Source organism: Panthera tigris, chromosome C1 (genome assembly GCF_018350195.1).
Source record: "Panthera tigris isolate Pti1 chromosome C1, P.tigris_Pti1_mat1.1, whole genome shotgun sequence".
In the NCBI taxonomy this organism is placed as follows: Eukaryota; Metazoa; Chordata; class Mammalia; order Carnivora; family Felidae; genus Panthera; species Panthera tigris.
The window spans coordinates 193,233,047-193,259,908 of NC_056667.1; the positions used below are offsets into that span (position 1 = coordinate 193,233,047).

The 26,862-nt window shown below is 37.6% G+C and overlaps 1 protein-coding gene across 3 annotated transcripts in view; it reads left to right on the forward strand.

Annotated features, from left to right (window-relative positions):
• The window catches only part of UNC80 (unc-80 homolog, NALCN channel complex subunit), a 223,592-nt gene that overhangs the window by 122,054 nt on the left and 74,676 nt on the right, over positions 1 to 26,862 (forward strand). For all 3 annotated transcript variants that reach the window (XM_007086070.3, XM_042997540.1, XM_007086071.3), the window contains 8 exons: positions 7,014 to 7,121; positions 8,323 to 8,461; positions 17,623 to 17,804; positions 18,311 to 18,442; positions 20,449 to 20,635; positions 21,256 to 21,387; positions 23,064 to 23,207; positions 26,213 to 26,313. In XM_007086070.3, the coding sequence (XP_007086132.2) occupies positions 7,014 to 7,121; positions 8,323 to 8,461; positions 17,623 to 17,804; positions 18,311 to 18,442; positions 20,449 to 20,635; positions 21,256 to 21,387; positions 23,064 to 23,207; positions 26,213 to 26,313 (1,125 nt within the window). The remainder of the gene's footprint in view (positions 1 to 7,013; positions 7,122 to 8,322; positions 8,462 to 17,622; positions 17,805 to 18,310; positions 18,443 to 20,448; positions 20,636 to 21,255; positions 21,388 to 23,063; positions 23,208 to 26,212; positions 26,314 to 26,862) is intronic.

Here is a 26,862-nt window from a genome sequence, read left to right on the forward strand (position 1 = left end):
ATTTGCAGATAAATAATTGAGTAATCTAGGTCAAATCAGACTACAGGAAATTCCTTTAAGAAACTATTACAATGTTTTCTAAACATTGAGCTGCACTTTCCTGACAAGTACACTGAGCAGCTGAGCTGGCAGAAGATGAAGACAGTGATCAGGGCTGCCGTGCCCCTGCCGGGAAGGCCCCGAGTCACCCACCTGCCCCTGAACAGGCGTGATGGCCAAGATGCCTGACTGAGTGCCTCTGGCTGCCCCAGCAGCTGCTCCTCACAAGTGGTTTTACAAAGAGGTTTTGGTATAATACCTATTCATTTCAGTGAGCATTCATTGTGCACCTGCTATTGGCACAATATGAGACCAGATATTCTGGAAGAAATAAAAAATAAATAAGTAGGAGCACAGGATCTTTCTGCTAAGGAGTTTGCAAACCAGATTTGGTGGAGTGGGGGATGGTAATAAAATATAAATCAAACAACTAGAGAATATGAGCAATAACAAAAAATTCACAGTTGGGTCATGCATGTAGCACTTTGTAATGCAAAGGAATTTTTGCAAAGGAATTTTTTAAATTATTTTACACTTCACTGAAGAAATTTGGGGTAATACAAAAGATCCTAGAGAAAAAAAATCTGTATTTCATACATCTTATAAGTGTGCTATTTGCCTTCTGGGATGTGATATTCCAGTATTTTTTTTCAAAACATATATGTGAGGCTATAATGCAGGTATATATCATTGATAGAGTGCTTTTTGATTCTTACAAACCTTGTGCAGGAGATGCTGTTCTCCCTATTTTACAGATGAAAAAGTTGAGGCTCAGAAGGATGGGATTGTCTCAGCTCACATCTATAACATATTCAGCTACACTTTAATTTAGAAATATGGAATATCAGAAATATGGAATATCAGAAAAAGCTCTGGAGCTTTTTTTACTAGACTCTATTGTATTTCATGGTATTCAAACTACACATACTCTGAGGGAAGATCATGGGGGGACTAGATCAATGTGGGTAACTACATAAACTGTTAATGATGTTATAAAAAGAAAAATATACACCTATACATATATTTGTATCTGTATGTATGTACATAGTTATGTATATGAATTTTTATTTAGATTAAGTTCTCCTTCATATAAAAACTCCCCTAGTTTTAGGAGAAAACCATGTATGTTGGACATTGCAAAAATATACTAACGTAAATCAATGTTCACAGTTCATCATACACACTTTGAGATTTCTTACTGCTCCAACTGTATCTTCACCTGTAATACATATGTGGCCAAACTCAAACATCCTTCAAGATCCAATTCAAATTCCACCGCCTCCTTGAAATCATTTATGATCTTCCTAGAGTTAACCACAGGGCGTACGATGGTGGATAATTAATGTTATTTTCATTCCCTCCTTTCTTTAAGTTACAATGGCATTTTACTTGTGCTTTTCTCATTTTTCATTCAATTATTCATTCATTAATTCATCCATCCATCCATCCATCCATCCAAGTGTACCTTCAAATTTTTAAAGAACCTATGGACATGCTGGGTCCATTTTATGTGCTGCGTGTAATAATGGGCAAAAGCAATATGGCCCCTGTCTTCATATGATACACACAGTCTAGTTGGAAAGACAAACATTAATCAAATAAACATCTCAAATTGCTATAAAACTGCAACAGCAGTAAGTGCAAGGAAAAAGAAACACACTGTGCTGAGACAGCTTATGAACAAGACTTTGAACTTGTTAAGGGAAATAAGAGTAATGAGTGAGCTTTGACTGAAGGATGCATGAATATTAACTGAATATGGAATTTTCCAACCTGAGAGAAGAGGAGTACAAAGGACCGTGGCTGGAACACAGGGGACTTTCGTGCATGCAGCACAGGCAGATCAGACAACATGGGGCCACTCAGGCTCTGGGAAGGACTTTAGTCTTTATTCCATGCGTAGCATCAGGCTCTGAGGATTATAAGATCACTCTTCCTGGGGCACCTGGGTGGCTCAGTCAGTTAGGCGTCTGACTCTTGGTTTTGGCTCAGGTCATGATCTCATGGTTCATGGGTTCAAGCCCTGTGTTGGGCTCAGCACTGACCGTGTGGAGCCTGCTTGGGATCCTCTCCCTCCCTCTCTCTCTGCCCACCCCTCTCACTCTGTCTCTCTCAAAATAAATTTTAAAAAATTAAAAAAACAAAAAGATCACTCTGCCTACAAAATGGGGCTCTTTATATCCCCATTTCTCCTCTGCCACTTAATTAGAAAGTTCTGGAAAATTGGCAGTCTTACACACTTTGTATCCCATGTGGTATGTACTAGAGTTCTTCTCCTACAGCACAGAGACAACAAATACTAAATGGCCGAGTGGGCTCTCTAGTTCATGAGTGCCCTTTACCTCAGGCCCGACAAGGATGCTGGCCTGAAGCAGAAGAGTCTTACGAACCTTAGATGATGCTCACATTTTGGGAAAGAGGAAGAGAATGTAAAGCAGGAGTTAGGTGTCCTCTAATCTTAACATATTTAAATTAGTAATGCAGGTGAAGAGCTGAAAAAAAATATATTGAGTCTGCTGTGATAAACATTTTATTTTCAAAATGCCAGCCTCCTGTGCAAGCTCTTTTTTGTTCCCTCCTGATGTTTCCATTTCCTGTGCTGAATCTGTCACGTTATTGAACAATGCCCACATTTCTAGGGTCAAAATGAAAACAGAGTAGGCAGTAAATCAAGAATAAAAGCAGTGATTCTGATTAAAATTGAACTTTATGAGCAATTGATATTTCATTCCTGTTTCCTTTTAAATTGGTTTTTATGGCAGAATATATTTGTGGCAGCTAGTACATTTTGTAACGCATGTAACTCTGATCAATCTGCTAATCTACATTTCAATGCTCAGAGAGTCACTGTACATCCTGCTAGTCTATTTTAGTGCACTTCCAAGCTTAGGAGGTTTTTATAAACCATATATATATATATATATATATATATATATATATATATATATATATATAACCTTCACCAAAGAATTCTTTGACTTTCCTACATATATCTTTCTTGTCCAATGCCATGTTTTGGACAGAGTAAATGTTGAGTTAGTGCTTGCCGATGAAAAAAAAGGAGTAGATAAAACAAAAATTTTCTTTTCCTTTCGGACAGAAAGGAAAGGGATGTAAAAAGTGATACATGCCCAAAAAAGAAAGGGCACAGCATCAGTAAATTCTGCAAAGCCAATGAAAGTGGCAAGAGGCCAACTGATTTCCTGCAGGACTAATGTTTTTCCAAAGCTGTGGAAGAGACTATTGTTGAGACCAAGAGCAGACCCTGGGTCTTGACTTCATCTGCCAGAATGTCTTCCCATTCATACTCACGTGTCAAAGATGTGTGAGGCACAAAGGTCTTGGTTATCTTTAGGGAAATAATTGGACTTCTCTCGTCATGAAACATGTTTCTGGGAAGATCTCTTTCCCAGAGATCTTGGTAGACTGGCTCCAATTTTCTTTGGTTTTAAATACCCCATCATTTCCATAGCAAATCATCATTCGTGGCATTTGTGCTTACTATGATTTTTCATTTGTTTCCTTGCTTGCTATCTGTCCCTCCCAGTGAGATATACTCTCCGTGAAGGCAAGCACCAAGGGAGTTTTGTTCTTCAGCATATCCCCAAAAGTTAGCTCAGTTCCTGGCTTATGGCTAACTCTTAATAAGCAGTCTTGAATTATTAAATGAATAAGTACATTTTTTACTTAAAGTAATTAAGTATTATGCCTCTCTGGTCAATAATCTTTTACTGGAAGAATCTCCCTGAAACTTGTTCAAATAATTAGAGTTTCTCCAAGGGACACAGCAGAATCTCATGAAACCAGGGACAGACCAGGAAATAGCTGAGCCTCAGAGGAATGAGAAAGCTGTGGTCCCTATCAGAATGGATATAGTGTCTCATCTCTGCTTTTTTCTGTATCTCCACCCGCTCACCCATCTCTGTCCCCTGACCTGCTCCTCATGTTTATTCATCTTGTGTATAACCTGAAAATCTCCAGGTTGCACTATCATTTCTCAGCCCCAGCAACCATCGCCCATGAATCAGACTCTGTGCCCCTTAATTCCCTAGGACAGGAATTTGGTGGGCTCAACTCCTCCTCTTTATGATCCAAACATCCCAAGGGATAAATCTCTGGCCAGCCAAATAATTGGTTTTGCATTGAAACTTTAACCAATAATGGTCAGAATGAGGAGAGAAGTCCCAGAGTCAAATATGGTGAATATATATCCCAAGACACACAGAGAAAAGAAAATGGCAGTGGTCCAAGATCTATGCCATGCCACAGCAAGCATGCCCCAGGATCCCTGACATCTCATGGGGCTGTCTAGCTGCCTCCCATTGACCATATCTCCCTTGGGTAAATTGAGTCAACAATGAGTGCCATCCTCTATTAGTGATACATTCTGTCCTTTGGTCTTGGATTACAGTCTCGGGTTTCTTTACAGGTCCCAGTTGGATGTGTAATTCGAACGAGCATATGCAACTCACAGTCCAGTGAAATTTCTTACTCTTCCATGAAACACCAACAACCAATAGATGCCTTCAGAACTAGTCTCCTGCTCCATCTAGCTCCTAGCTCTCTTCTAACCAAGTTTTACATCAAGTTACTAAATCTAAAAAGCCACTGATGATAGCCTTGTCGGTCTGAGTTAGGGGTCACATCAGTAGAGAGAGTTGGGTACATACCAAGTGCTTATCACACAAGTACCCATCTTCGATACCTACATTTCAAACCTCAACAAGTCATGTGGGAAGAGTGCCTAGCCCATCACCCTAGTCTGAAAGCCCTTCTAATTCCCTTCCCTTTCCTCTAAAATAAGCATCCTAACTATGATGAGGCACCAGAATACACCATACTTCCTAGGGAAGCATGCCAGAATATTAAACGTTTGAGATCTGAGAAGCTTGACATATACCTTCTGTCCCTAGTTAATAGGATTAAACAGAATCCTACATTTACCAGAGTGTCAGAGGCAAACATGAATGTTCACCCTTTTTATTCTAAGCTGGTATCTGCCTGATTAAAAAACATATAATTTAATCAAGAAGTAAATTCAAAAGTAACCCTGAAAAAGACAAAATGTCCAGCCAGAGGAGAAAGGGGTGAACTATTAATAAACTTTGAAAATCATATTTTAAAATAATTGTAATGACCTAGGGAAATATTCATTATAAGATCCTGATAAAATGAAATGTTTAAACTTGTATGTCACATACATAACATCCTCACCACTGTGTTAAGAGGCACAGAGTAGAAAAAAGCTGAAAGGAACAAAATAATGGGCATCATTGGATTAGGGATCATAGACATATTCTTTTCTTCTTCCAAGTTTTTCTGTGTTTTCCAGATGTTCTACAATTTACATATATAGTTTTGTAAGTAGAAAGAATAAAAGAGAGATGTCACTTTTAAAATACCTTGAATTTTTAAAACAGGAAGTCAAATAAACCCCTATATTTATATGGTAAGTTACTGCCATATGATTTTAGAACAGTTTTTAAATTATAAAACAAGCATGTATATTACTGTATATTGTTTTTACATTTACAGGAAAAAACGTAATGCCGGATTTATCTCCTCAAATGAGATGTGTTCCCAAGTATGTGCCCCCGTGTTTTTATATTTAGAAAACAGAGCAAGAGCTCTGTTTCGAAGTAGATTCATTCTAAAAGTTCATTCCTTACTAGTCACACACCAGATGCATTGTCTAAGGTGTTTTTGTCAGAGCTTTGAAAGACTTTCTTGGAATATGCAGGTACTTTTAGATATGTCTTTTCTTTCAAATATCTCCATCTCTGACACTGTGCAGTTCTGCTCAAAAATTCTTGAGGAGCTCAGTTTTTTCCCCCAGCATGGAGGGAGAAAGTGTTTCATTGACATGGCTGTGGAAAAACAAATGAGCGTTTGTTCCGTGTAGAAGGATGGATCCCCTCTTTGCACAGCCCAGGGTGCAAAATGAGGAGTGATCAAGACTCAGTATAAATAAGCAAGAGCCTGTCACCATTAGGAACGATCATTCTCCCAGCTGCTCTGTCCACTCCATCCCTCGGCATTCAGAGAGTCAGAGAACTGCCTCCTCCGTGTTTATGCAGATGAGTCCATTTTATTTGGTACCCTGGTTGAGGAGACAATTTGAAAGAAGAGTTGCTGCCTCCCATAGGCGAGTGTGGTTTTTGCTTTTGTTTTCCAAATGAGTTTGGATTTTTAAGGAAATCATTTTACCTTACAGTTCAGGCCTAGATAATAAATGCTGTGGACTTATACTTCCTCGATGAGTCTATTTCTTACTTCCCAACACTCCTTTATGAAATACGTTCTTTCTTCCATGACCAAATGGCCACCTTGTAACATCCAACGCCGTAAAAGAGCTATTAAGTTTTAACTGACTTTTTTTTTTTTTTTTTTAAGATTTGTGGTTTTAAACATCTTCCTGGGATACAATGGGTCCTGAGATGGAAGTCAACAGATCCTTGTCTTGTTTTAATTCCGCTAATGGCCAGCTTTGTAACTTGGTCAAGTTATTCCGCTTCTCTGGGCCTCTGTGGCAAAAGAGGAGCTCGTAGCTAACTATCTCTGAGCTCTCTTTCATACCAAAATGAGCTGTTTTCATCAATTTCAGAAAGTGTGGGCCTCCAAAAAGGCCTAAACTGCCCCCCCGCTAGAAGAAGATAGTTGTGGGGTGCCTGGGTGGCTCAGTTGGTTGAGCATCTGACTTTGGCTCAGGTCATGATCTCACAGGTTGTGAGTTCAAGCCCCACATCAGGCTCACTGCTGTCAGCCTGTCAGTGCAGAGCCTGCTTCAGATCCTCTGTCCCTCTCTCTCTGCCCCTCCCCCGCTTATACTCTGCTCTCTCAAAAAATAAATAAAAGTATTTTAAAAATATAAATAAGAAAAAAAGAAGAAGATGGTTGTTTGGAGACTGGGGGAAAACAGCACTGTTGGCCTTGAGAGGATGTGACACTCTTCGTCACTGATCTGTTCTTTGCAGTGCTCAGAGAAGTCATGCCTGAGGACACCTTCTCTGAAGAAGAGAGTTTCTGATGCCAACCTGGAAGGCAAAAAGGACTCTGGAATGCTGAAGTACATCAGACTGCAGGTATTGACATCTGGATCATAAATATTCATGGTGCAGTCATGGGGGAGGAGGGCGCCAAATATCCTTTTTACTAATGCTTGAGACCGACAGGGCCAGTTGGCACAGTGTTAGCATAGAGAACCCTTTAATTGGTGGGTCTCTATTGCAGGAAATTGCAGGAAAAAAAAATTCCTTCTCGTTAGCCAGCGAGCTTCCACAGAGCCCCAGCTTGGGGAGCGTGGCTGGAACATGTCTCCTCTCACTCACTCCACTCCATGGAGCTAATCCCCCACCAGCGTGTGGTAGCCATGCTCACAGCTCTGAGGATGTGATTTTCTGGGTTCAAATCCCGCACCTGCCGCTCTGGCTCTGGGACCTTGGGCAAGTTGTTCAATGTCTCTTGGTCTTATTTGCCTTATCCATAATAGGGGGATTATAACACTAGACCCGTCTCAAGGGATTATTGCCTGGATTAAAAGAGGTAGTACACTTAACTACTTACCCAGTGCTTGACACATTGTTATATTGTTATTACAGCCTAAACCCTAAACTCTAAATCGTTACGTGTATTCCTGAGTCAGGCAGCAGGGTGTGGGGGGGGGGGTGGCAGGGAGGGAAGAAAAACAACTTGTGTTTCTGGAAAGTATTTAAAACGGTTAAAGACCTAGACTGTCCAGAACCTACATTTATCACCTAAAGTATCTGAAATAATGGATTCAATGTGTTTTGTGTGGCCTAATCTGGGGCATTAACTACAGTACACAATGTTTTAAAGGGAAAATGTCATCCACATTTACTGGCTTAGAAAACTGACTTTCTGAATGGAACTCCTTTGTAAATTAGAGGCTGCTCACTGTCTTCAGTGGACCTCAAGTCCTAAGAGAAAGGAAAATAGGACGCTTTGAAAGCCCATCAGGACTTTTAACACAAAGATGTACTGGCTTTTCTCATAGAGCTCATCCTACAGCTTATTTCTTAGGTGGCTGCAGAATAGTTTTTGCGGTGAAAGCATTTTAAAAGTAGCGTGTCGTTTTGTAATTATAATCAACTAATGAGGTATAAAGCTTATTATGTACCATGCCAATAAGTATGCTCCCATTTTAGGAAGCATTTTACAGTCATTTAAGGAAAGCAGAGAAGGGACGCGGCACGTAGGTTCCAAGAGGAGTGCAGCAATCAGTGTCTTCGAAGATTTTAAGACGTGACTTCCATCTCTTCCCAGGTGATGAGCCTGTCTCCTGCCCCTTTATCTCTGCTAATCAAGGCAGCACCGATTCTGACAGAGGAGATGTACGGAGACATCCAGCCAGCTGCCTGGGAGCTTCTGCTCAGCATGGATGAGCACATGGCAGGGGCGGCAGGTAAAGACAGAGCACCCGGGACCCTGCTTGCCACTCATCCTGGGTGTTTAACTGAGACGCACATCCACTCCCTTTCATTCCAAGGTCAGACCCAGAGCAATTGCTAGAACTCGAGACAGAGCTGTGCACTACAGGGAGGGAGGCTGAGGTGCCACCCACCCTTTACGTTTACCCCGTAGACTGCACAAGAGCAGTGTGGCCTTACCAAATTACAAAGAGTGATTTTCCCCAGAACCTGCATTTCCGCCGTGCTTCACAAAAAGAGAAACTTCTTTTTGTGTGTTGTGATCTCCCAGATTTACCGTGAGCCGTCATCATTAACTTCACTAAATCGATACAAGTAATATTTTGTGTCCAAATGACAATATCGAAACAGATTTGTTGAAATGTAGGTGACATAGCCAAAGACACACAGCTAGTAAAAAGGACATGCAAAATGTGGGTTTTTCATGTTTTTTCCACTTTTTGTACATATTCTTTTAGTTTTATACAGTTGTTTTAATTCCATAATGTACATGGTAAAATCTCAAATAATACATAGGTGTATGAAGCTAAAAGTATCTCTTCCTCATGACTCTCAGTCTCTTCCCCAGAAGTGACAATTTTTAAGTCTTTCAGGACTCCTGCTAGGGTACACTATCTATATATAGATATAGATATAGATATATACCTAAGTACCAATGTATATGTTATGTTTTCTCTTTCACACAAATAAGACATATCATAAAGACTTTTGAACTTTCCATTTTTCTTTTATATCTAAAAGATTTTTTTAAGAATTTATTTGAAGAAAAATCTGTTCAAATCAGGCAGCACCAAACTGGGAGTGCTTTACCAACAGGAGCTCAGGGAGCTTTTTATAGAAAAAGGTGGGCCACCTGAGTGGCTCGATCTGTTGAGCATCCAACTTCAGCTCAGGTCATGATCTCACAGTTCATAGGTTCAAGCCCCATATCGAGCTATGTGCTGACAGCTCAGAGCCTAGAGCCTGCTTCAGAATCTTTGTCTCCTAATCTGTCTGCCCCTCCCCTGCTCACACTCTGTCCTCTCTCTCTCTCTCTCTCTCTCTCAAAAATAAACATTAAAAAAATTTTTTAAAGAAAAAGGACAGAAGCAAAGTAAGGCAATTATTGACTGGCTATAGCTAAAAGCCTAGTTGGCTTTTATGGCTTTTAGCTTTATGATTTGTAACCTTAAGGCATTTACAGGCTTAGATTCTTGCTGGCTTACATAGGTCACTGCAGGATTAGTGCCACATCATTCTAATGGCCTCCTTGTTTAATGAACAAATTTCCCCTTGTGGTCATCCTCTCATATATAAGAGATCCAAAAATTTGGTATTAGTGCTACCCTCAGTCAGATCAGAGTTAAGTTGCTCTTATTTCATTGTGAAACTCATAGGTTATGATGTCAGATCTGTAAAACAATCGTTTTTACTATTTCCCTCTTTGTTCATCTTCTTTCTGCTCTTCTGAGCAAGTGAGACCATGTAATATATGGTTGATGCTGTGACCGTGCATTTAAGAACACTGAGACAACATAGCACACCAGGGAGACTATAATGATAACTATTAGGAGTATAATGCCAAGAGACTGAAGGGTGCTCCTCAGCCAGGGTCTCCATGACCCAAACTAGTTGGTACCAGTTAATGTACCTGTTTTTAGCCAAGTGGCTTATTTGTTAATTTCTTGTATTTGCTACAATGCCAGATGTTTTGAGCCAGGTGCAGCAAGGGCTATTTTATCATGGCACAGAAGTTTCTGTGTTTAGCCAATAAGTAATCTGAAGCAATTTTATTATCTGAAACCACCTTACCAGGAAAATACAGAGATTTTGTTGTACAGCTATGGCCTTAGCAGTAGATGTAGCCATAGTTGTCAGGGCTGACAAGCACTGTCTTTACTGTTCATTAACAGAAAAAAGCAAGTAGCAAAAAGGCAAAAGGAATAAGTTTAATATTGGAGATGATGATCTTGGTCTGCCATCTTGAGAAAGCTGTCCCCAAAATGCAATCTGTATCCGAGGAGGAAGCTCCCTAGTCAATTTTAAGGTCAGATCTCCAGCTGGTATGCAGTTCCAAGAGTTTAGAGAAACTCTCTCATGAAGGATGTAGACCTACCATTCAAGTCCCTGAAGTTTGGCCGCCATCTGGGTAGTAAAGAGGAACTGGTATGGTCCCTTCCAAGGACATTCAAGGACAGTTTTTGTTCTTAATGATTCCAAATCAGAAAGTGGGGAACATTAGTTTGGGAGTGGTGGCCAGACATTTAAGGAAAATAGGAGATTCAAGATCTAGTTGGGTGTACAGATAAATAACCTCAATGACAATGAACAGGACTGGAATCTGATATTCACAAGTGTTACAATTTTTTACTGCAACGTAATTTTTCCTTTACAATCATGTTCATTTCTATCAAAGATAATCACTGTAAGACTAATTAATTTGTTTGCAAAATAAATCTAGTTTCATTAAACTTATTAATGACCTTATTATTTACCTAAGTACAGCAGGAATAGTGATTGAACATATAGGCTTATTTCAAATCTGTTTTGCTGGAACTTTTTATAAGAATCATAGATTGGATTTTATCTTTTTTTTTTTTTAACATTTATTTATTTTTGAGACAGAGAGAGAGAGAACATGAACAGGGGAGGGTCAGAGAAGGAGGGAGACACAGAATCTGAAACAGGCTCCAGGCTCTGAGCTGTCAGCACAGAGCCCGACGCGGGGCTCGAACTCACGGACCACAAGATCATGACCTGAGCGGAAGTCAGACGCTTAACCGACTGAGCCACCCAGGCGCCCCTGTAGATTGGATTTTGAAAAACTCTCCAGGGGTGCCTGGGTGGCTCAGTAGGTTCGGTGTCCAACTTCAGCTCAGGTCATGATCTCATGGTTTGTGGGTCTGAGCCCCATGTCAGGCTCTTGCTGACAGCTCAGAGCCTGGAGCCTGCTTCGGATTCTGTGCCTGCCTCTCTCTCTTCCCCTCCCCAACTCATGCTCTGTCTCTCTCTGTCTCAAAAATAAAAAAACATTAAAAAAAATCAGGAAAAAACAAAAATAAAAACCTCTCCAGGCTGAGAAACCAAGAGAAGAACTCAATATGAGACTTCACCTGGAATACCTATAGATTTGGCTGAATTTCAACCTTCTTGAGGTCCCCAGGATATCTTGAGTTTCCTGGGCCTTCCCGGAAATGACCTTTCTTACTCACCTGGTAAGGTTGCAGGGAATCCTGTAAGCAAGGTACCAGGCCAGTTTTTCCAATGAGCTGTTATTGGCTCCATAAAGTCAACCTTACTTCCTTAAAATTGTCTGGTCATATCTGATTTTATGCATGTTCTCAAATACAATATTCCAGTCAAAGTCTCAGTGATAAAACAAATGTTTCCAGTTGTGCCCTCTTATATGAAAAACAGGTTCTTATTGAACTTATGCAAATAATTACATTGTCATGAAAGTAAGAATACTCAATGAGTTTCTGAATTCTGGAGGAATCAGGTGAAGAGAAAAGTGAATGTTTTATTTCAATATGGTTTATAAAATTACTGTTAAGTCATAGATAGCTTAAGAGAAAAGAGAAAAAAGTATCTTTAAATCTGGAAAAATAAAACATTAAGGAACCAGCAATGTTTCAAAGAAAAAGTTATTTAAAATTTTAATCATCCTCATCAATACATTCAATCTCATATCATTAATTCTTGTTCTACTTGAATTGTTTTTCCATTAGTTCTGGAAATGCTTAACCAGTTCAGTTTTATGATCTTACCATGAATCTTTCTGAAGATGCTTTTTGTCAAAGCATCAGAATAAAACAAGAACTGTCTACAAATGACAAAAGGACTTAAAAAGTGGCCATGATTAAAGATCTGATGGGAGTTCATTTGGTAAAGAAAATGAGTTATTTCTATGGTATGCAATAATTTAGGATAATAATTGGACCATGAGAGTATTAACAACTTCCTAGAAACTTTGAACAGTTTCTGGAATACCTGTATTGGTAACGTATATCCATACATATATAATTTAAGAATGTTTATTAACACTTCTTACTTGACAATGCTTCCACATAATTTAACATGCCAAATAAACCTAATTAGTTTAACATCTCTCTTCAGAGGCGAGAGACATTCTTTGAGATTTTCTAGGGGCCCTCTGGGAAAACCCAGTTACTTTGAAATCAAAAAGACTTCATTTAGAATTTGATTTTGGGAAGTTGCCAAAATGTCAAAAAGTTTGAACATTTGACTAAGTAGGATCTCAGATCATTATGAAATAATACTTAATTATCTATTTAAGCCACAATGGATTTTAAAGGTAAATACAGAAAGTTACATAGTTCTGAACCAAATTTAGCTCTTTTAATAATAAAAGGATTGAGTTTTTTTGAGTTATTAAAGACCTGATAAAGACAACATGAAGCACAGTAAATTATTTTGGCAAGGCATAAAATCTTCATTTTCCAGGTAGATTATCCAAAAGGTAAAAAACAAACAAAAAAACAAAAAAAAAAAACACTTTTCACAATCTTTTATGAAAACCTAATAGTCCACAAAAAGTTTGGTTTTTTTGTTTTGTTTTGTTTTGGTGAGACAAAACCAAATTCTAATTTTTTTACCAGTGTGTTTTTAATATTAAAACTCATTATTTAGGGGCGCCTGGGTGACTCAGTCAGTTAAGCGTCCGACTTCAGCTCAGGTCATGATCTCACAGTTTGTGAGTTTGTGAGTTCGAGTTCCGCGTCTGGCTCTGTGCTGGCAGCTCAGATCCTGGAGCCTGCTTAGATTCTGTGTCTCCCTCTCTCTCTGCCCCACCCCCGCTCATACTCTGTTTCTGTCTCTCTCAAAAAAAAAAATAAACATTTTAAAAAACCTCATTATTTAAAAACTTAAATACGTCCATTCCAGCCACATGTAAAATTTCTTTTCAAAGATTCCTTTCTATAAGCCTTCAAACAATTCTTTTCACACCATTCAGATTTTGTTCTGTTTTTTGTTTGTTTTTGAACTTGAAAAACATTTCATTTAGTTTCTATATTTCTGAGAGTATATTTGATTTATATAAGTGCTTATTTATCTTTAATCCAATAAATAGAGTTCTTTACAAATTAATTTTGGCAATATCATCTGGAGTAGGAATATATCACACATCTGCAACATACATGCATAGACATACATAAATATATAGACAGACACAGAGATCTTGTAGCATTTTCTTTAAAATTTTTGCCATGAGACAGGTGTGATAATGCAAAACTGACTAGTTTATGAAAAAAACATTTGGATCTAAAGTGTGTTTCTGGCAGATAGGATAAGTTAAGATTACTTGCTCAGATGGCTAATTCTTTTACCGATATTTGTGGAAAAGGCTAAAGATTTTCATTCACCTAATTTCTCAAGTAGTCTCCTTTTTTTTTTTTTTTTCTGATAAAAATCACCTCCCTGAAGTTTGCATTTCGACTTGGCTCTAGGTTTCTAGGGAAGACCAGATAGAACATTTACATCTCAAAGGCACACAGAAAGGATGTAAATTTCTTCAAGAGGGGCTTTTGTTCCCTAAATCCACATTTCTTATAATATCTGAAAGCCTTCTGAGATGAATAGGGGTTTAGAGATTGGTAGAGAAGATAGGTATGCTTTGTTTCTAGGGCTGCATTTCTGTTTTTGTTTGATAAGTAGAAGATAATTTATTAATTCCTCAAAGAACTATGTTGTAATTTGAACATCAAGATGCTTACCCAGCCATCCAGCTACATTATCCTCAAATTGCTTCTTTATATCTGGGAGATCAACTAAGATGGAAATCAAGATTCCTATGTTCTAGATTTATGACTGTGTTTCTTTGGAATGTTTTAGTAAATCCTTCCACAGTGGCTTCAGAATGTTTCTATCCCTCCGGGCTCTTAGTTTCATTTTGACTTAGGAGAGAAGCCCTAAAAGAAAAAGTTTCTATGGAGCTCTGAATATCAATTTCCAATTTGGCCAACTTCTGACCATAGAGCTACTTGAATGAATGAATGAATGAATGAATAAATCCTTTTGAATAATTTCTCAGGTTTCATCTGAGACAAATAGTAAATATTTCTGGCAGTACTGAACAACCCCATGGACACAAGAGGGGACAAAGATGATGCAAAACATACTACCCTCCCCAAATCCAGAGCCATCCCAAATAACAATTATAGTGAGTGCCTGGCTGAGACCCTTTTTTCTTTAGGGCCTTTCATAAATGAATGAGCTTATCTGAGATGATTAAGTTATCCACTGTGGCTTCGTGATTCAAGACTATCTTTGGTAAGGTTAACCTTACTTGTTCAGCCTTAAAACAAAATTTTATTCACCTGAGGCCTCATATTAGACCAGTCCAGTTTACTTCTGACCCCAGACCCAGTCCAGTTTCTAAATCTGAATCAGTCCTTGGAACCCAGTCTGACCCAGGCTAACTCAGGCCAGTTTCCAGACCCAAAACAGAAAAAGAAATGCTCAAATAAAGTCTATAAGCCCATAATGCAGAAGCTGCAGAGCTAGGATCCAGGACCAGGTAAGAGACTTACCCATAACCTCTGGAGGTAGGTAGCAAGAAAGCAGCAAGTTCAGGCGCTCCATAGGTACCTATACCTGGTTGCTCATTGCTCCTGGGGGCCATCAGGGTCCCCTTTGGTTCCCTCTTGTGACACCAGAACTGTTAAAAGATAAACTGGGGTATACTAAAAATTTGAAGAGTTTATTTGAACAAAAACCAATTCAAATTGGGCAGCACCCAATGAGAAGTTGTTAGAAGCACTCCCTAGGAAACCATTTTTAACATCTGCTTATAGATTCACCTCATTCTTTTTAATGGCCACCAAATATTTCATTGAATGAATGGGCATAATAATTTATTTAACCTGGACCTACTAATGGGAATTTAGGTTTATTCTGGATTTTTATACTACACTGCAACAAATGTCTTGTAAAATATTTTTGTTCACATTAAAGCTTAGATTTTTGCTTCTCTACCACATGTTTCTCAGGGAGAGCTGTAGGGAAGGGCACACTCCCCAGGTATGAGACAGCCATGGAAACTTTCATGTAAGATATGAACAGGTAGACCGGGCTTTAATAAAAGCTAGAAGAAGATGGTGTATGCAAAGCCACATGGGCTGTGGAAATGCATGGGACTTATTTGGAAAGCATGAAGAGGAACTGAGACTGGGGTGGCTTTTGTAGAGGAGTCCCCAGTCCATTATTAGATAAGTGAGTGGGACTCAGATTGTAACAGACCTTGAAAGACACACTTGGACGTATGGACTTTCCATTGAACTGTGGGAAACCACTCATGGGTTCTGAGCCAATGAGTAATGTCATATATAGAGGATGTGTTGTTACCAAGTCGAATGTGGCAGCAATGAGTGAAGTAGTAAGGCGACATATAGCCAGTGATGTGACATTAAAGCTAATAGGAAAAAGTCAAAGGTAGAGATAAACTGGGGGGGAAATCTGATCTATGTGGTCTCTGAAGCAGTAAGAGTGGATGAGATATCCAAGGGAAGAATCTATAGAGAGGAAAGAGCAGAAGGATGAGCACTAAGCCATTGACCTTCTCTACCTTCAGAGACAGGAAGAGGAGCAGCCAGCAGAATACCCTGGAAAATGACCAGAAAAGTAGGAGAAAAACTCAACCTCAAACCATGGAAGCCAAAGAAGAGAGCTCATCAGAGAGATTTTTATGAAGGTGTTAAAAACTGAAAGGAAACAAATGCTGTAAAACAAACAAACAAACAAAACCACTGGGTCTACTGATTAGTGATCATTACCAGAGAATTGCTTCAGGACAGAGATTGAGGTAGAGCTCCAACTGCAATAATGTAAAGAGCGACCATGGTGTTTAAAAGTTGAGACAGAGTAGAGTACACTTTGAAGAAAAGTAATGGAAGGAGACAGAGTGGAGATTTAAGGAACTAGTAGGATAAAGAAAAGTATAATCAAAAGCTAATGGTCACAGTAGCTAACATTTCTTATAGAACTAACTATAGCACACCAGTTGTCTTACTGGATCCTTGAAACCACTATTTTATAGATGAGCAAACTGCAACTAAGAGAGTCAAAGGGCTTATCCAAGTGCACACAGTTCAGAATCAGCAGGGCTGGGAAACCAAACCCAGGTCTTCTGACTGCACACACATAGATGTCCCTCCCATATGCCACATTGTCTCTAAAAAATGAAACCTGCTTTAGAAGTGTGTAGACTTCTCGTGTCACAGAGCACTTTCTCATACATTATTTTATCTTATTTTGACAACAAATTTGGAGGCAGCTATCATCATCGTCATCATCATCATTGACCTTCTGACCCTAAAGAAACAGAGGCTGAGAGAAGTTGAGAGGTTCTCCTAAGGACACATAGCAGAGAGGTTTCAGACCTGGCACTCAATCCTAGCTACCCTAACACAATTGTCTAAGTATTTTTTTGATGATCCAGGAAAAAGTACAAGAGAGATTTTTAAATTATGTTTTTATGATTGACACTGGCTCATTCATCCATGCTACAGAGTGTCTTTTTCTGCCCCATTATTCATTAACTTTGTAACTTATCAGGGCACTTGACCTTTCTCATATTGATATTTGGCTTTCCCCAAAATTAAAAACAACAATGGTATCGTGATTCATGAAATCTCTTTGGGCTTCTTGATCTTTTCTATCTCTCAGAAGGGTAGATGTTTCTAATACAGTCTACAATGTGGATTTTATTTTTAATATAATGTAACTGGGACAGTTTTTAATGGACATTTTTACATACTGTCCCTGGATTACTATGAGATGACTCTTACCATTTTCTAAAAAGGATATTTTGGTATATAATTGCCTTTTTTTCATTGCTTCCTCACATATTCACTTTGCACTGTGAGCCAAAGGAAGATTTGCTTGGAATGAGGTATTCTACTGAAATACCACACTGTCACTGCCCTCACCAGATATAGGAAAATTGTGGATGGCACAAAGTATTATGTTTGGTTTCCAGCAGCTGAAATAAGATGTGCTTTTGCCAATGCCGGTGGCCTGGCTGCATTAGCTCAGGAGTCATTTGCAAGACACAAGAATAGCTCCCCACTTGTCCCCATCCCCAAGAACCAACCAAATTTAAAAGTTGTGTAGCTGACAAATTGTTGGCCGTCTCTAGCTGCCATGTTCCTGCTGTGTGCGGTGAAAGTCCCTGAGGCTGTGTCTGACATGTTGATGTCAGAGTTCCACCACCCAGAGACTGTACAGAGGCTGAATGCTGTTCTCAAGTTCCACACACTCTGGAGGTTTCGCTACCAGGTCTGGCCCCGGATGGAGGAAGGAGCACAGCAGATTTTTAAGGTGAGGGATACTTTCCCCATAGGAATTAGATTAGCAAACTAACCCAAGACTTGTTTAAATCCTTGAACCTCAAATCCATGGTGTGTGGCCCAAGAGATGCTTCTTTTTCTCTCTGATTATGTAAGTAAACCTAACTCATATATGCATGAATTCTTGTTTTAATAATTGAAATAGAGAAGAGTGGTAAAGTAAGAAAATCAATGTTCTATAAACTTCAAGATCCCACTACCATCCCAAGAGGTAAACATAAAAATTTGGGGTATAAACTTTTAGACACTTCGCTGTATCTATACATGTAGATGTTTTTTTGGAGGATGGAGTAATTAACACAAATAAAGATCATAGAGTTAAAACCTTTCATTTTTTAATGAATAAGCTGAGACCCAGAGATGTTCATCCTGTGCTCTATAACATCATGTACTCTATAATATTATTTCATAATTATACTTCAGACCCATTCTAGCTTATTTTTCACCTGACTTCATTTTTCTGATGTCAACTAACAGATCCCACCTCCCAGTATAAACTTCACCCTGCCCTCGCCAGTGCTTGGAATGCCATCCGTCCCAATGTTTGACCCCCCATGGGTCCCTCAGTGCAGCGGGAGTGTCCAGGACCCCATTAATGAAGACCAGTCTGTGAGTAACAGGCATTTTCTAGTATCTTCAGGCTCCTTGGTGTACATGTAAGAGAGAAGGACAATGAGTATGTGAGACAGTTTGTTAATTCTTGTCATAAGAATGGACTAACAACACAGAAAATCAGCCATGAAAATCATAAAAGGTCATTGTTCTTATGAATAGAATCATAGTCTCAATAGCAGCCACCTTATACAGCTGTTAAAAACATTGGGCATTGATTTCTTGGCCAAGGGTAGCACTTTTGTCCCTAGTTATTATAACACAAACACATTCATTTAACTGGTAATTCACAAGCTACCCAAAAGTTAATGAGAGTGACCCTGGATAAAAAAAGGAACTGAATTGGCAGTTCTTTTTTCTTTGTTTGGATGTTGGTCTGTTCTTCATTTTGTTGATCATTAGTATCATCATCACAAATATCGCTCTGAGACCTCAGGTCTTAATGTACTTTAATGTGACACTCTATATGTAATACAATTCATAAACAGCTAAGTTTAGAACATGGCATATTCATAGAACCAAGAATATATGCCTTTTGAAAAAAATGAGTCTTCAAAGTATGCTTTTTTCACCTGTTGAATAGCATTTTTCTAAATTACAAGAGTAATGTAGAAAATATGGAAAATAAAGCAAAAAAGGAGAAAAAGAACATATGTCTTTGCACAAATCTATGATTATTTTCTTGCACAAATTCCCATGGAATTAGGGCAATTGGTATATAAATATTAAAGATTTTAAATACACCTCACAAAATAACCCCAGGAAGATTTTATCATTTTACCCACGTAAAATAGAATAGGAAAGTGTTTTGTCTTTATTCAAATTAGCTAGTATTATTTTTTAATGCCACTTTGATTGACAAAAAACAAAGTCATTGGTTTTTTTTTGTTCAAAATTCTTTAAAAAGTTTGTTGGATATATGAAGTTAGCTTGAACGTTTTTGCACATCACATATTTTCTTGACATTGTAGTTCTCTTTGGAGAACTGTTTGTTTGAGCTCTTAACCCATCAAAATATTTTAATTCTTCTGCATATAGTACTTTTGTATCTGATGGTGTTAATGCCAAAGAGAAAGGCACACCTGGTTTTTTCTCCGTATATACAATAAATCCAGCATCTGAACCCCTGGCATAAGGATCCTTGATTTGTCTCCTGAATAGACAATGGATTCATTTGAGCCAAACACACTCTCTATCACAAGTTCACAATGAATTTGAAGCCAAGACCCCTGATTCGATAGGGTTCTCTTTCTCTCATTACATAATTCTTACCTTACCTTAATATAATAAATCAGTTTAACCCCTAGCTCTGCAAATAAATTGCCATGTGGCCTATCTAATGCCCTTAATTGCTATTGTGCCATTCTGCATAGGAAACCTTTAGTCTTATGTTAAGATCCTGAATTCAACCTTAGTAACACTATCAATTCTCATTATTTCTATTCACTAACTTTGTTTCTACAAATACTGTTAAGTATTTACAGTGTCCCACTGTATTTACCTGCAATAATTAAATATTTACAGTGTGGTAGTTAGGATACAAAAATAAAATAAATCATATAATTAATTGTTTTATGTAAGAGATAGCTCTCTTTCCTCCTCCTTTCCATGGTTCTTTCTCTTTTATTAACCTTTATGAAATAAATGTCCTTCATTTAAAATCATTTCAAAAAATTATGGAAAGGAATAAATATTAAACTTCTTTATTTCATTTTAATGTTTAAAGAGTGGATCATTGATATCACCCCAAATTCTAAAGGTGAAATCCCAAAACTTACAGATATTCTTGAAGAATTATTCTCATTGAATGAAAATGAATAGCTTAGTTACATACAACCTGGAAATCTGATAGAAAAACAAATAGCCGTGAAACTAGACCATGGGTGCCCTACCATTTCCTGAGAACAAAGTACCACATTTTGTAATTCTATTGAAACACTCTTTATGTCTATGACCTTGCAAAACAGTTTCTGTAAGATCAACTGGTCTTCATGTCTCCACAGAAATCCTTTTCAGCCCGTGCTGTGTCCCGCTCCCATCAGAGAGCAGAACACATCTTAAAGAACTTGCAACAGGAGGAAGAGAAGAAACGTCTTGGTAGAGAAGCCAGCCTCATCACCGCCATCCCCATCACCCAGGAGGCTTGCTATGAACCCACCTGCACACCCAACTCAGAACCAGAAGAAGAAGGTGCCCTCTATACATGGGACTTCTTGGGGGACTCAGTCTCAGGGAATGAAAAGGACTTGCTTTGAAATAAACATTTCTGTGATGTAAGGTGGTATGCACCCTCTTTCTCTCTCACCTCCTGACACTATCCAAAGAAAGAGGAGGGAAGTTGTTCTTTTCTTAATTGCTAGAGTTGGCTTGTTTACAGAGGAGGAAGTTAGTCACATTGAATGAACCAATATGATAATGAACCAAGAAGTGATTATGATTCAGAGAACAGCTAAATCCAGAGTGTATATTGAAGTGAATGCCATCAATCCTTCATCATTAAAAATGGGGTTAGTCCATTTTAACTATCAACCTTGACAAATGCGGCCAATTTGTTGGTTGGTATCAGAAAATAATTTATGAACCATTCTAATTAAGTGATTCTCTGCCCAGCTTTTGTAGAATCTATGGGACAAAGTTTCTGCCTTTCTTTCTAAAATATTTTTTTTTCCATTCATAAGTACACTCTAACTTACTTAAGCCTTACGCTCTGAGAGCAGTATACACCTGTGATGTAAGTACAGCTATAGTTGTGACGATGATGACTTTTTTGTTACAAAACCAAAGGTTACATTCCTGATTTTCTTTGCCAGTAGAAGAAGTCACCAATCTGGCATCCCGTCGACTGTCTGTGAGTCCATCCTGTACCTCCAGCACTTCCCATAGGAATTATTCCTTCCGCCGAGGGTCAGTCTGGTCTGTGCGTTCAGCTGTCAGTGCCGAAGGTGTGTCTTCTTAGAAATTTGTTATTTATTGCTTATGACTTGTGTGTGTTTTGAAACATTTTCCAGTTAATATTATTATTATACTTCACCACACTGTCTTCATTAAATAACTTGTCTTATGACTCAAAGTTCAAAAAATAAATATTAGATTAAGTGGTACTCTTTTTTTTTTTCCCCAGCAATTTACCCTTTATAAATTGGCTCTATATTAACTACATTATAAGTAATCATATTGCTGATGGGTTTCATCCCTGGCTACACATTACAATCAACTGATGAGCTTTAAAAAAATACCCAGGCCACACCCAAGATCAAATCAGAATTTCTAAGAATGGGACCCACACATCAGTATTTTTAAAATCTACTCGGGTGGAGATTCCAATGAGTGGCCAAGACCCACTAGAATGCTATAGGATGCTGTTCTGAAATAATTGAAAAATCAAAGGAAGATCACAGCTCATGTTACTTCTGTAATGAAATCTGATTCCAGGGGGGAAATGTGATATCCTTCAATTCTAAGAATTTAAAAAGTATGTTTTCTCTACTCATCAATAACTGTCTGGGACTCACTGCCTCGTGATAACATAAATTTCATTACTGATTTATAAAGTTATTAGAAAGTTGTACAGAAACCAGTGGTTCTCAATCCTCGGCTGCACAACCCTCAGGAACTTCAAAAATGACCGATGTGGATTAATCACAACTTATAGGGATTGGGCCAAAGGCTCATTTATACTTTTTATCACAGATATAATTTTCTTGAGATATGATTCATGTACCAAAAATATTCACCCTTTTGAAGTATACAATGCAATGGTTTTTAGTATATTTATAGAGTGTGAATAGAATGATGATTATCACCTCTCATTTTAGAATATTATCATCATCCAAAAAGAGACGCTATACCCATTAGCAGTTGTTCCTCATCCACACTTTCTCTAATCAGTGGCCATAAATAATCTATCTCCCATTTTTATGGATTTGGTTTTCCGTACATTTCATATAAATGGAGTCATATAATATATGGCCTTTTGAGACTGGATTCTTTCACTTAGCACATTTTCAAGGTTCATCCATGTTGTCTCATGTATCAGTTCTTTGTCCCTAGACAATGTTCCATTATATAGATATACCACATTACTTATAAATTCACCAGTTAGTGGACATTTATTTCCACTTTTTGACTATTATAAATTATACTACTACGAACAGTGATGTACAAGTGTGGGGTACACTGCCAAGCTATTTTCAAGATCAGCTGTGTCATTTTACATTCCTTCCAAAAAGTATGAGGGTTCTGATTACTCCACATACTTGAATAATCAAAATCATCTTGGAAATGAAGAACAAAACTGGAAGACTCACATTTCCCAATTTCAATACTTACTGTAAAGCTATAGTCATCAATACTGTGTGGTATTGACTAAAGATTGACAGTAAATCAATGGACTAGAATTGAATGACTAGAAGTAAACTATTACATTTATGCCGCTGTCATGTTTAAAAGGGCACCATGAAACCCCAATAAGGAAAGAAGAGTCTCTTCAACAAAGGGTGCTGAGGCACCTAGATATCTATAACCTAAAGGATGTTAAATAAGCAAGCTTTGAACTGAGAAATGTTGCACTGGGATTACAATACTGAGAAAAGCCCTCCAATGATGTCTCTCTCTTCAGATGAGGAGCACACTACTGAACACACACCAAACCACCATGTGCCTCAGCCCCCTCAAGCAGTGTTCCCAGCATGCATCTGTGCAGCCGTGCTGCCCATTGTTCATCTAATGGAGGATGGTGAGGTGCGGGAAGATGGCGTAGCAGGTATAGCTTTGACTAGTAAACCCATCAATAACTCTCACAAAACACTGAAGCTGTTATCTGATGGAGGACAGTAGGATGCTTTCGAAGACATTAACTACTGGTCACATGTTGATTTGTTTTATGTACAAACTACAATTACAGATTTGTAGTATACTATACTAACATGATCACTGTCTTCATCTCCTTGTCCCACTAACTTTATGACCAAGAAGTTGCATTTGAAATACATACTTGGGTCTAGGAGTGTTATTTATGACTAGAAAACTGCATAACACTTATTTGACCCCATGGACATCAGATGGCAATTCCGGCCACCTTGGAAATCTTAGCTATTAGCTTGACACCACCGATGCCATCTGTCCCACTTGATTACCTTTCCAGAGGTACTAATCTAAAGACAATAATTGCAAAATGAAATGATAAACTGTGGGTAAAGATGAGTAACATTTGTGACAGATAACAGGTTGATATTTCTAATGTTGTTATTAAAAAGCCCATAGAACTCAATAATGATGTTTTTAAAGCCCAACAGAAAAACGGGCAAAGGATATAAATACATGGCCCAATGGCCAATAACATCTGTAAGCAACATTGTTGTTTAAGACAACAATAGAAACTTTATATTTCAGCCAAAAAATTGCAAAGCTTTTTTTTATTTTATTATGTTTTTATTTGAGTATAGTTGACATACGATGTTATATTACTTCCAGGTACACAACATAGTGATTCAACTTTTCTGCATGTTATGCTATGCTCAAGTACAGCTACCGTGAAAAAATTATTCTAAATGAAAATACCCATAGTTGGTAAAGATTCAGGGAAAAAAGAAACCTCACACCTTGCTGATGGGAATATAGAATTCAATACAAGCATTCTGGGAACAAAGTTTCACAATAGGTGTCAAAAACCTTAAAAGTGTGAAAGCTCTTTGATACAGATTTTGACTTCTAGCAATTTCCTAGGGCAACGAGGGCTATATAAGGGTCTTTATAGGTTTCTGCTTATTGTACATTATTTAAAATAACAAATATTTGAGAAGAGTTTAAATTTCCAGCAAGCAATTAGTTAGACATGGTACCTCCATATGCACATTAGAAATAACATTCTAGTAGAATATTAACATTAAGTTTTTAATATATTGCTAAGTAAAAAACTGAGTGCCAAGGAATATTTTCTACATATTATTTAAAACTACATGTAAATAAAAATTTCACATGTATGAGAGGACATACTGCAAAATGTTTATAAGTTGTTTCTGTCTTTTTCTGTATTTTTCATTTTATTCAATTAGAATAAAGATAATATGCTAAGATAGTTTTGCAACCAGTTTTGACCTAAGAAAAACCTACACCTATTTTAATTATTTATAAAGACACACAGAAACTAAAGCTTATATTTACATATCTCTTGTTCATATTATTTATTTATATAGCCCATACTTTTAATTGGAAGGTTAGTTTCTAATGCAAAAAGATGGTATCATTTATGCAAAATATAGACCGAATGACACATTCATGCTGAATTCCATATTTATAGTTTAGAACACTAAACTAATTAAACCATTTAGACTAAAGATCATCTAGTGCTTATCTACCACTGACTTCTACCCACCTGCTTTCCTAGCTTGGGCACTTCCAGGCAGTCTTGGCCTGATTGTTTTCCCCAAAGTAGTAGAAGCACTTTCTTCACATCAGGAATAATTATTTATTCCTAAGACATCCTCATAGGAGTGGGAACCTAATTACCACTGGCTTAACTACTTCATCTCACTAAAGGAGATACTATTTAAAGCATTCACATGAACAGTAAAAGATCATCTCTAATTCATATGCATTATAAACCAAAACACATTTTCTAAGAACCAAATAATTACTTTAGAAATTTCTCCATGCAACCAATATTAAAATATGACTTTAATTTGACAAATATTTATCACTCCTAAAATTAGGGTAATTTCCAAAACAAAGATTCACTAATGTAGTCTTTCTTTTTATTTTATTCATTTTTTAAAATGTTTATTTATTAATATATTTTTGAGAGAGGGAGGGAGAGAGAGAGAGAGAGCAAGGAAGGGCAGAGAGAGAGAGAGGGAGAAACAGAGAATCTCAAGCAGGCTCCATGCTGTCAGTACAGAGTCTGACACCAGGCTTGATCTTGCAAACTGAGATCATGACCTGAGCTGAAATCAGGAGTCAGGTGCTTAAACAACTGAGCCACCCAGGCATCCCTCTTTCTTTTTAAATTGAGATATAATTGTCATATAGCATTGTGTTAGTTTTAGGTGTACAATATAATACTTTGATATATGTGTATGTTATGAAATGTTACCACAATAAGTTTAGGTAATACCCATTACCACACGTAGTAACAATTTTTTACCTTATAATGAGAACTTTTAAAATATACTCTCTTAGCAACCTCCAAATAAGCAATACAGTATTGTTGACTCTAGTCACCATGCTGTATATTACATCCTCAGGATCTATTTATCTTATAATCAGAAGTTTTTACCTTTTGACCACCTTCAAACATTTACCTTACCCCCTCTTTTGGGAATCACCAATCTGGTCTCTGTATCTATGAGTTTGGTTTATTTTAGACTCCACATATAAGTGAGATCATACAGTATTTGTCTTTTTCTGTCTGAATTATTTCATTGAACATAATGCCCTCAAAGTCCATCTTCATTATCACAAATGGCAAGATTTCTCTCTTTTAAGGCTGAATGATATATCACCGTAAATCACAAATGTATTCTTTACAAAAGCAATTCTAAAATCTAAAGACCACCCTATACTTTTTCGTTACCTTTTCTTTATAGGTGAAAATGTTCAGAAACAAGTAACAATGAGAACAAATACCTACCTTTCAACAGAAAAAGAGTTTACAGAACATTGTTAAGGCAAAAAAAAAAAAGATACTAATTAAAATCTTAGTAAATTGTTTGAATAGTTTATCTAATACTTTATTTAAGACAAATGCTCAATGTCTTCTCTCTTCTGAAGTGAGTGCTGTGGCCCAACAAGTCTTATGGAATTGTCTAATTGAAGATCCATCGACAGTTCTTCGACATTTTCTGGAAAAACTGACCATCAGCAATAGACAAGTAAATTCTTCTTTCTTTGTAGTATAGCTGTGTAGCACTGTGGGTGAACACTGTTAAAAGCAAACAATGGATTTTGTAGTGCTATGCATAGAACATCAATTTCTGATACACAGCAAATAAGTTCTTTAGGAAATGGTAATGATGAGCAGTACTAAACCTTGCTGTTTTCTTTCAAATTTGTCCATGTACTGATGTCTCCATTTGTGTTTGGTGCACTGGTAGTGATGAACCTAAGTTACTGAAAGATTTTCAGTCTTTTAAGCAAAGATTAAATTCAGTATAGTGTTCTTAGTAATGAATATATTTATTAAATTCTGATTGCTTAGTAGTCTGTGATACAGGTGGGATTATTAGAATATGTTGAAACTATCCATTAATCAAGACAATCTAATTCAGCAGGCCACCTGTGTAAAAATATTATGACAAATAAAGTAGTTTTCTGAGCAATGGCAAAACACACTGATGATTAAAAGTATTTGTTCATTTCTGTGTTATGGTCTTGTTCTATAGAAGATCAAGTTCAGTTTCTGAAAGGTAAGGTGACTTACA